The 12,056-nt window shown below is 34.2% G+C and overlaps 1 protein-coding gene across 1 annotated transcript in view; it reads right to left on the bottom strand.

Annotated features, from left to right (window-relative positions):
* The window catches only part of RICTOR (RPTOR independent companion of MTOR complex 2), an 82,415-nt gene that overhangs the window by 26,207 nt on the left and 44,152 nt on the right, over positions 1-12,056 (bottom strand). The window contains exons 12-21 of the mRNA XM_079330091.1: positions 11,686-11,773; positions 10,757-10,847; positions 10,545-10,611; positions 10,365-10,445; positions 8,927-9,027; positions 7,324-7,486; positions 6,817-6,918; positions 4,483-4,529; positions 1,584-1,719; positions 830-1,029 (exon numbers count right to left, since the gene is read on the bottom strand). Coding sequence (XP_079186217.1) covers positions 830-1,029; positions 1,584-1,719; positions 4,483-4,529; positions 6,817-6,918; positions 7,324-7,486; positions 8,927-9,027; positions 10,365-10,445; positions 10,545-10,611; positions 10,757-10,847; positions 11,686-11,773 — 1,076 coding nt within the window. The remainder of the gene's footprint in view (positions 1-829; positions 1,030-1,583; positions 1,720-4,482; positions 4,530-6,816; positions 6,919-7,323; positions 7,487-8,926; positions 9,028-10,364; positions 10,446-10,544; positions 10,612-10,756; positions 10,848-11,685; positions 11,774-12,056) is intronic.

Below are 12,056 nucleotides of genomic sequence, written 5' to 3'. Positions count from 1 at the left end.
ACTTTATTATAACTATAAAGTCAAATAGGGATGAAATAATGCACTGAAATGCAAGGGAAAAATCGCAAACCAACACCTTTCATAACTGCTCTGTAAAAATTTTGTCAGTATATTTAGTGATAAGTATAAAAATTAATGCTCATTAAGCTCTGTGAATATTCTTCATTGTAAAACATTGTGCATAAAGCTTGCCATTAAATTAGTCCTATTAACTGTATAGATTTTGTTGTATATCAAGTTTTCTGAAGCCAGTAAAAAGCTTGCTTTCTAAAAATCAACAAAATCAACAATAAGAGATAAAAAAGAGTGCATTAAAGCAATTGCACTTTTATTTAAAATTTATCATTATGTTGATAAAACTAGTACTAGTCACCAGCCAATTTATTCCCAAAGGACGCTAAGTTTATTTGTACTGAACAAAATTTTGAGCTTTAGAACTTCACTCAAATATACTGGATTGAAGTTTTAAGTGCAATATACATCAACATTTCACAAATAGTATGGTACCTGCCATTTATTCATGGTTTGTGTGTTTGTTTGCTTTTTATTTCCCCATACTGCATCTTTCAGTACACTGTAATTCCTCCTGATACTCATCTCTGTCACACAGGTGTGGAAAGGAAAAACAAAGCTGTTTATGCCATAATCACCTCTGTCTGTTTTCTAATGACAGACTAGAAGACCTTAGAAAAAAACATGGGGACCTCCACCTATAACTACATCAAAATAACCTTAAAGATTTTAGCTTTTCAGATGGTGGCCTTCACATTTTAAAATTTGCATAACTATTAAACAGCAAGTACAATTCAAACCAAATAAAAATACTCACCACTGAAACACATTACATTTTTCAAGCATTTTCACTCCATGAGGGTGACAAGATAAAGTACCAAAAAACAGGAAGTAGTGCTGGCTAAGGGTATTTAGTAACCCATTATTCTGAAGACTACGTTCAGGTTTCATGCCTGATGAAGAGTTGAGCCAAAGTACAATATCTTTAACCAATTCCTCCAGGTAACCTTGTCCATCCTAGCAAAATAAAGAGGAAGAGCGTTTGTTAGTAGTAGAAATGTGTCTCTTCTCTACTGAAACTTATTACTTTAAATTTCTTAAAATGTACAAACACAACACAGACACAAAATAGAAATGCAGGATGTAAAACAATTCAGACTAAAGAAAAGTTTCAAGGCAAATAAAAGGAACTAAGCATGAAAACATCTTAGGACTAATTCTCTCATTCCAGGAAAAGGGCCAAGTATTATTCAATGACATTTTCCTTTGACTTGTGGCATAAGTCTTTAGCAAAGAGGAAGTAGTTAGAAAAGGAAGGTTATACACAGCATAAATAATAATTAAAAAATTCCTTCAAGCTATAAGGTACATTTAACAAAGCTTATTTAATAAAGCTTCTACAGAAACATAGTCATCTTCCTCAATACTTCACACTGTATTTCTTAATTACACTTATTTTAGATTGAACAACCAAAATCTCAGAAGTCTTTACCAAAAATTAAGATTTTTCTAGGTGGCATTCAGAAAGACTACTCATTCTACTCCCAGTCTTGTGGCCAAAAATTTCTTACCTCCTCTGATTCAAGAAGAAATTCAGTAAATTGACAACCAACAACAGTGAGCTGCTTTGCCTTGGCATAGTCCAGATCCAAGTTAGCATAGAGTTTACTGCTAGGCTTGTAAAAATACAGCAATCTCCTTACAAACCTAGAGAAAGTAAAATAGAATTGGCTATTTTTCAGTATGACAAGGACACCCTCACAAAACAAATTTGTGCTAGTAGAAGAAACAGATTATACTTAACTTAGTTTCTCAGCAATAAGTCTTAAAAATTTAACAAAAGAGTAACAGGTAACAGCAGAGACTCTATCCAGACACAATTTCAGAGATGCTGCTGTACTGTGTGTTATAAAGGGTTTTCTACATGACTTAATATAAAAAAAAAGGAACTTAAAATCTCTACGCTCTCAGAAGCTATAGCTTCCTTCTCATTCTCATAATTTATTCCACTGTAATTTATCTGTGGCAAGTTTCAAAGATGGTATTATCTAGACTAACAAACAGCTTAGAAAAGAAACTTGCGACCTTAGTTTTCTTCAGCTATTATAGTTACTGCTACTGGGAAAAACACATTTTCTTCTTCTGACAGGAAAAAGTCTCCTTTATTCAGCAACACTACTTCCAAACACCTCGCTTAACCATGTCTGAAGCACAACACAGTGATTGCTAACACACTCTCAGACCTTTTAAAATCACAGTAAGCAATGTAGCTTGAGGTTTGCATCACAGGAATAAGTCTTCAGCAAAGATCCTTCTCTCACAAATTCTTCAAAAAATAAACAGACATTTGTGCCTTGAAATGATACAAAATATTTCATCAAAATACTCCATCCATCAGATATGTCAGGCATTAAGAAACCTTAATTACAGAACTGTATTCATATTTGAAAAAGTCAGAGTAATCCACTACCCCTAAATCCAAACATAGGACCAATTACAAAGAAAACCCGAGGGCTTAATTAAGTTTTGTCAAATTAAATGTATTTTATTCTGGGTTACTAGCAGTAAATATATATTGACATACAAAATTATACAAGTATGTATCTATGTGTATATCTAAACGTGGATGTGAGGTTATCAGTGTGCATGCATTCAGTTTTGGGGCCCTTGGGTCCCTCACTACAGGAAGCACATCGGAGTGAGTCCACAGAAAAGCAACAGAACTGGGGAATACTCTGCGAGTCTTGGGAGCACAATTCCAGTGAGGAGCAGCTGAGGAAGCTGGGGGTGCTCAGCCTAGAGAAAAAGAGGGTCGGGGAGGCCTAAGTGCTTTACAGCTCCGTGACAGGAGGCTGTATCCAGGTGAGAGTGGCCTCTTCCCTCAGGTGACAAGCGACAGAGTGAGACAACAATGCCTCAAGTAGCCCCAAAGGAAGTTCAGATTGAATATTAGGAAATATTTCTGGACTCATAAAGAGTAGTCAGGCATTTGAACTGCCCAGAGAACTGCTGGAGTCACCATTTCAGATGGATTTAAAGGACATATAGACATGGCACTTGGAAACATGCTTTAGCAACAGCTGGACTCAATGATCTTTGGGGCCCTCTTCATGATTCTGTGATCCTGTGTGTATATTATGCTTCATGAATTGTATTTCTAGGAAATGAATGGATCTTTAAAAAAAAAATCTGGAATTCCACTTTAACAACTGTAAGATCATCACAACAACACTAACATTAACAAAAAATCAATTTATGGAAGGAGAAAAAATGGAATTTACACTTGAAAAAGTTTTTATCACCAGTAGTGAAACTAGAGAGATTTGGGGCCTAGTTACTTACACCTGAATGGGAGCAACAGCATTTTAAAGCCTTTAAGCACTCAGTTCTGCAGAAAAGATCAATGAACTACAATACAAGCTTCGCACCAATTCAATTCTAGAATTTTTCAATTTATTAGGAATTAAATTATTTAGACATTGAACAATGCTTGAGTGCAGCACAAAACCATGGAACAGGAATACAGTCCCACATAGGTAGGCTGAGGAGTGTATGTTGGTGTCACAGTCAGAACTGCAGACATTGCTTTAAACCACCAGATTTGGACAATAATCCTTTATCCCAAAGTACAGACTGGCAATTAAGGTTCCAGGAAAACCCAGAAAAAGTAAAAGCAAAATTAATTTATTGTTATGATAACAGTGGAACCAGTGCTTATGCTGTAAATACTTTATAAAAGCACCCCACTTTTGGTAAAAATTTAAACAGCACCACACAAGCCTTTCCACATATATTCTATCTTTTGCGTTTTTCCCCAATTCAGAAAGTAGCTTTTCATGCCCACAAATACAGAACTATCCTTCAAAATAATGTAATCTCTTTCTGAAACACATGCTAAAAAGGCACATCCAAGACCTAATTAGTAACACTATGACCACACAGACACAAAATAATAAAAATGCCTTACTGACCACAGACATGAAAGGAACCAGAGCTGTACTGGAGGTTTTTTGTTTGTTTGGTTGGCTTTTTTCCTAATTACACGTGCTTCTCTTGCCTTTAATAGCAACTAGAAATAATTTCCTCTTGGTTTTTGATGAAAGCTGTAGTTAAAAAACTGTACAACTACAGACTTAATTCTGTAAAAATTTTCCAAGCTCTGACATAAAACATTACTGTTTGAAATATCAAGCAGTAACATTCCTAAGGTTTAAAATTAAATCTAGCATTTGCAAAGGTGTTATGAGTCTCCTAAGGGACAAAACATATAAAGTACCTGTGCACAAAAAAGAAGCTTAAACACCTGCTTATTTAAAGCAAACATTGCAACTTAATTATCCAAATTTTCACCTTAACTTCTTATTTATAGTTTTAGAAATGTGATACATCTAGGGAATATTTTATTGCAGTAGTAAAAATCAGTTTTCCAAATTTCTTTCTTCAAAGAAAGTCTACAGGATTTTTACATACCTGTGCAATTGTTCATCTTTGTAGTTCCTTAGATTTATATTTGGCCACTAGAAAAAAACAGCAAATACAGCATTATATGAAACTTGTACATCAGTCCTTGATAAGTCAGTAAAATTCACTTATTTCTATCAGTTGTATTTACCTAATAATTAGAAAGTTTTCTTAAAAATATTATTTTATTGAAAAGCTCACACTGCCTGCTTCAAGAATTGTTCATTTTTTTCTAGGGAGGACAGGTAACGTTGGTCACATGCTACACATGAAAGACCACAATTCTGATGAAAACAAAAAAACTATGAGACACTGATGAAAAATAAGCTTCTTTTCTGCAAATAACGAAAAATTTGATAAGCGTAACGTAAATTTCTGGCTGCTGTTTTGAATATTCATCTGATTTGGTTTAAAAGTAATCATCATTCTGTCACAGAATATTCTGTCATGCTGCTTATTAAAATGGTACTTAAACTCCCTGATACTTTGTAAGATGTATCAAGGACCACATGAAAAATAATGCTCTTCAGAACCTATTCTTTCTTTATTACGTTTTCCTCTATTTTTATGGCCATCTGTTGTCTCTATGGTTTCAGACTTCTTTCTGTTGCTACTAGTGAGTATCTTCTAGTCAGGAATGGAAAAAAGTGCATCAAACATTCTTCTTTCCTATCTACATGACACAGCTCTACATTTCCAATTGGTACTGCAGTATTAAGACACACACTGCACTAGTTAATGATTAGTAAAACTGACTACACCAAGTCACAGTGCCAGATACACAAGGCTGACACTTTCCTCTCTTTTAGCAGCTTAGACAGCAAGCTGAGCAAATGAAAAAGGCAGTAAGGTACCACCTGAGATGCATACAATAAGGTGGTTAAAGAGCTGATGCTCCACAGACACAATGCTGCAACAGACAAGGGGGAGGTGAGCAGCCACATGAGATAACAAATTTCAGACACTGGGATTGTGTTCATTGGAAGAGTAAAGATGACCACTCTGGTAACATTATCTCAGTTTATGCTGGTGTTACACAGGAACAGAAATGGTTAGGAGTAAGCCAGAAAACACACACACTTCTCATTCACAAAGAAGTCCCCAGTTTTCAGACTACATTGCTGGGGAGGTCTGAGATGGCAGAGAAACTGGCTGTTTTACATAAATTTCAGTTCCAAAAAACCCAAACACATTAGAGGTCAACTACATAAGGCTTTCACTGTCAAAATACTACACAAACTAATTAACAGTGAGATTCTGAAAAACAGCTGTTTGATAATACCTTTAATACACAATCAAAGATAAAAGTATCTATGACTAATAACAGTTATCTAGTAACCCAGTAAATCTTATAATGGCAGTAAAAAAGTCTGTAAACAGTGAAATCTAGTGGAGCAAAGCTACTGTCATATACATATTCAGGTCTTTATACCAGACAGATTCTTGCTCTTTCAACTTTATCGGTCCCTGAAAAAAAGGCACAGAAATATTTAGTTTCTTTTCTTTTTCTTAAAAAAACAACATAGTCTTGATTATGACTGTCACCATTAATCCTTTTTTGAACTTTCACCATCTTTGTAACAACACAGAAAAGAAGACAGTAAGAGAATGCTACTCAGCTGAAGGATGGCTTTGATGCACAAAATGACATTTTGGAGCAATTTTGGTTTGAAGACAATATTAAGCACTCAGGAAGGTCTCTTATTCAAGCAAAGTGTATTTTCTGCTTACAAAAGAGGTAGTATCTTAAAATCAGTGTATTAAATATATTTAAAACAATGTCCCTCGCCCCATTAGGTATTTATTTTATGACGTAAAAAGAAATTAATTCTGTCATGACATCAATGCTACAGAAGTATTTCGATTAGTTCAAAACATTCAATGAAGTTTTCATATGTAGCTCAATCTAAGCATCTGAAGTTTGATCTAGAACCCATCCCTTACTATGACCTTCAGCTCACATTATTTAAAAAAAATCTGCTATGAATCTAAATATAGCAGTATCCCTCTGCAGGTTTGAAGTATTAGCAGCTTTGAAGACAATATACCTGATTCTATAAAGTTGATTTCTATATAAATAAAGACATACAGCATTTAATACTTGCTTCTCTGAAAAACCGTGAATTTAACTATATTTAACTATATTCAAAAACACAGTTTAAGGGTTGTATAAAAAGAGATTACAGCAGCACTGACTAAACCCAGGAGACTCTAATTTCCTGAAACAAAACAAATCACTGTATGTACTCTGGAATGAGTATTAGAAACTCAATGCTGCCATGTGAAACAGACTTTTTCCCCAAACAATTTATTAAGCATGTTATCATGGCCTTTATAACTCACCTTCAGTATGGTCCCTATTAGATTCCAATTCCAGTCCAGGTTCTCTTTGTGATTGAGAACTTGGCTGTCTCGAAGATTCATTATGAGTGCTTCTTCTGTATCCTGGAATACAGACATGAAAAATTACAGCAGATTTCCCTGCACCATCTTTTTCAGTCTTGCCACATGAAATACTTACTGCTCATGTAAAAATCATTAAAAGGGCTGTTTTCCACAGTAATGCACATTTGAAGGTAAATTTTTTCATTACAGTATGGCATTAAGAACCTTAAAGTAAAAGATTATAATTGATTGCAAAAGCATTAAAAGTTATTGGAATTTCATTCCTCAATTTCTAGAAATGCAATTTAGTATCAATAAGTACCAAGAAGTCAAATGAGATAAGAAAACCCTACATAGAATCACCCAAATTATTCTGAATTACACTGAACGAAGCCTGAGGAGTGTGATTCAAGTCTCCAGAACACAGTGTCAAATTCAGGTTTGAAAAATGAATTCGTGTAATACCTTTAAAATAAAGATGTCTTTCTGCACACGGTACTGATCTCTTTTCTGGTGTGTTGAGATTGCTTTCTGAATAATATGATCTAAATGGAGGCTGTAAGGTTTAGGGCCTCTTTTCTTCATCTCATGAAAACGTTTTAAGCAGTTGAGTGCGGCACTTGCTCGCCTAATAGAAAAAAAAAGGTAAAATAAGCGTTTGGCAATGGATCAATACCTCCTGATTAAACAGTTCAAGAAAGATCTCACCAACAATTCTGAGGCAAATAAAATTACTCTCTTGAAACACATTTTTATACATCAGCAAGACTCAGTCTCATATCAAAATTATTCAGAAAATTATTTTTTCAAATTTCTAGCACTGATATTATCCTTACTGATAACTTTTCTGCTATTCTGCAATTAGTGGTGTCTGTCACAGTTCAGAGAAACTATGGGAAAGTTTAAAGTTGATTTCCATTGTGAGATGTCACAGTAGATCAACATCCTGCAGTGAAACTATTAGCTGAGAGCACTAGCTTCGACTTAAGAGTAATGAAATGTCTCTCATACATTCCCACCCCCACTCCGCAAGGGTGGCAGGAGTATCAGTAGTACACTTTCTGCTGTTATATCTAAACAGTTCAGCAACAGCATGTTTCAGTTTTCTGGGAAAAGACAGAGAGTAATAGAAATTGCAGTTGCCAGCCAAGAGTAAAGAGTGGTAGCAGAAAATACCCCACCTACTGAGCAAATAAAAATAAGGAAGTCTAAAAAAAGAGTTAAGTCTATCTTTCTTCCCCATACACAGAAATTGTCATGTAGGAGAGTGCGTTTACTTTATTTTCAAAAAAGTACCTTTGGATTTGACCACTTACCTAAATTATTTAAATTTAATCTGTAACACAGATTACAGTTTTTCAGACTATAAAACTGTGCAGAGTGCTGACCAATGCCTAGATCCTCAAAAAATCTTCTAAAAATCACTTTCTTTCAACAGAAATGGTAATTCTTACTACTCTATCAGGTATGTCCAGAAATGCCAAAAAAGTACAATTCCAGGTAATGCACAAGCATGTCTTCTGCTCTTTATCCCTTCCTTCATCCCACCACTTTGGCCATGTGAAATATCCTCTCCTGAAACTTCAGATATGCCTTTTCTTAAAAAAGAATGGTGCCACAGCACATCAAAATCTTTTACTAGCATATATCAAACCTTCAAAACTAAAAAACAGAAGAGCACTACACTTTCAGGAAGTACTCTACAAGCAGCATTTATCATTTCACACTAGTGGTTTGAAAAAATGCTGTAATTTATCACTGACAACACAATGAAAGACAGAACATTATGATACATTGATCAGAATACTGATCTGACAAGACAGATCAGAAATGGCAAGAGTAATTAACAAATACATTTTTACAGGTAAAAGAAACCTCAACATACTCAATCTGTCTTCTACAAAGAAAAGCAACTAAGAACATGAAGTTGAAGAAATACATATTAAAGACATGTGAATTTATCAAATTATTTCACTTCTTCCATTAGGAAGCTTCAATTGTGTAAAGTACCCGTAAGATGGCATTTTGTGCCAAAATTTTTGCTTTCAGATGTAAATAGAATTCTTACAGTCTTTTTTCTTTCATTATGTCAAAGGATGCTGCCATATTCATCAGTGTTGGTAAGCAGTGCAAGTGATGGCTGTGAGAATGAGGAAGAATTGTGTTTGCCTACAAAAAAATCCAATAAGAGATCAGTTAGAAAAACTTATTAAAACTATTTAATCCATCTTTTTATGAACAACATTTAAAGAATCTACGGCTTTTCATAAGATTTTCACAAATTTATGACAACAAAATTACTTTTTGCTTGATGTCAGAGCATAATTATACACATCATTTTGAATTTGTGATCTAACTAATCAAGCTGACTTACACTAGAAAGTAACTTGAAACAATTTCAGAGTTTTATAATACATATTATTTCCCCTGGAGTTTAAGTTGTAACATGCAAAAACCTGCAAAGCATCAGATGTGCTTATGTCATATGCATAAAAGTACTTAAAAACCCTAAAATCAGAAATCCAATTAAAGCTGATGATTTCTACTAAAGCACTACAGCACAAGAAACCCTGATTAATTAACATAAAATTCTAAGTTACCAGACATTTAGCTGCTTTTAATAAATATATGTAGTTCTGCAAATATTTTTGGGAACTAAACAAGAAGATTTAAAAATCACTTACATTTCCAAACACTAAATAAAATATAATTTTTGTTTTCAGTTTTTGAGAAATAGTAATGATATCTGTTTAATAGATTATCTCTTCAGAAAATCAAAAAATACATGTGCTTTACAGCATACTCCAATGTGAGTTAACAATCACTCCCATTCAAAAGTATTCAGGAAACCAGAAAAACAGCTTATAGTATTGTAACAAGTAAAGGCTGAAATGTAGCACTGGAGTGTTTATGAAAACAGTATCATCATCTCAGTGCAAGATTAGTTTAAGAGAGAGAAGATACTCTAAAAGATATCTTAGGTCCACAGAAGTGGAATGAAGCTGAAGTTTCCTTACAGCAGGAGCACACCATCAAGATGGAGTTGCTGAATGAGTTACATCAAGTACCAAAAGCTGAATATGAAAACGTTTTCATCTGACTCCCCTGTGAGGCAGAAAGCTAAACACACTGTCAAATGAATGCTGAACATCATTCTAAGAAAAAAAAAAAAAAAAAAAAAAGCTATGATCCTTTTCCTAAACACAGTTACTGATGGGTGCATTTGCAGGGCTCCAGCCTAAAATATAACTGCTGCTGTGGCAAGAAGGTGTCCTGGTGAGAGTCAGAGCTACATACCACTTTGGAACAGAACCCCTAGCTCTTTCAACACTTTCTAACAGTCCTCCTACTGAATAATACTGGTTTTAATACATGAACTGTCAGAAGATGTAATGTAAAATTAATCCACTATTCAGATGAAAACAACATGTTTCAAGTTTTGAATACAAATTAATGTTATAATAGCAAATACCTTTTTACAAGTAGTTACAAAGAATGGTATTTACCATGTGCAAAAGCTCTCCCAAAAGTATAGTTGCTCTGACAGATACATGGTCATCGCTACTTGTGATCACTTCAACCAGACCCTTCAAAAAGTAAAAAAATATTACAACATTTAATGTGTACCATCATCTTACTTGAACTCTTGCAATGAACATCTATTAAAACTGAAAGTCATTAGTTACCTCTAGAAGTCCATTGGTAATAAAAGCAGAAAGCACTAAAGCCAAGTAATTATCCATGAGATCAGGCCTAAAGAGAAAAAAAAGTATGGAAACTATTTAGAAAGTACATTCCTCACTGTTCCTGCAAGAAAACAAGAAATGTTTTGTCCACACTGCAACAAAACAAAACAAGAAGAATGGTTTAGACGCAGTTAACTTCGTTAAAGCCTCACCTTGACCTGGCTCGATGGGGTAGAACAGTTTTAGCCTCAGCAGCTACAAAGCCATCAGAAAGTCTCCAGCAGTCTTGAAACCTTCCTGGATCTAGAACAAGAAAATATGGACAAATGGTAATTATAATTATTGACTTTCAAAGTATTATTTTAGTGGCAATCAGTATGTAAATAATAATCCTTGTTCTCAGATATTATTTCAGGTGGTTTCAAACTACAGAAAATTTTGTTAGAGGCGATCTCTAACAAGTCATCTAATCCACAGAACAAAGCAAGGCTACCTTAAAAGCCAGGACAAAGATTGTATCTAAGTGTCAACAAAACCAGTGATATTTCCAATTCATAAACACATTAAATATGTTTAACAGAAAATACCATTAGCATTAGTAAAATGTTACAAGGTGCATCCATATATAGAATATCAAGTTTTCAACAAAGACTTATTTATTTACTCATAAATTTTAAAGAAGCAGAGAATCCTCTTGGGTTTACAAAGGAATAATTCTAAAGATAAAATACTAACTTGGTTAAATTTAAAGACACAAAAAAGCATGCATTTGCCCTCAAAAAAGCAGAAGTCAAAGGACAGCAGGAACAGCTAACAGACAATATATAGAAAAGACTGACTAATAACTTTTCTATAGTATTCACTAACACATCCACAATGCTGAGTACTCCTAGCAGTTCAAAGAAGTCTAATCGGTAGTGCTCACCTTACAGTCTTTTGTGTTAATGCCTAACTAAGATCAAACTTAAAACACTTAACAGATGATAAAGAATTTTAAATAGGACTTCAGATCACCCAATATATTCAGAGATAAAACATTTAGTACTAAGGCAATTTACAATACACAGAAGACAGGAAAGGTTTCAAATTTGTACAGGAGCTAATAGACAGAATTCTTATTTGAACTGTTTTAAATACTTACCTACACTGAGAAGTGCCTCAATAAACTCTTCTGCAATAACAGGGAGAGGAAGGCGAAAGATATCGTAGAGAACTTCAAGCAGACCTCGCTACCAAAGAAAATAAAACAGAACAGGAATTCTACAGATTTACAAAACTGCTCATTTTTTCCACATTAATATTGACCTTGAGACTTCTAGAGTGCTAACACTGATGCATTTGTTGCAGTAATTTTTTCACAAACTGAAATAAACTGGAGAAGAGAGAATGGGGGCTTTCTTACTTCTAAATTGTCCCTTATTGTCACTATGATTGCTATAGTAGTTCAGGTTACTTGGTTTGCACATTCTTAGAATAGTTACATCTGGAACCATCAACTTTTATCTAGTAAGT

The sequence above is a fragment of the Erithacus rubecula genome (assembly GCF_903797595.1).
Source record: "Erithacus rubecula genome assembly, chromosome: Z".
NCBI classification, from domain to species: domain Eukaryota; kingdom Metazoa; phylum Chordata; class Aves; order Passeriformes; family Muscicapidae; genus Erithacus; species Erithacus rubecula.
This window is presented reverse-complemented; position numbering and strand designations above follow the sequence as displayed.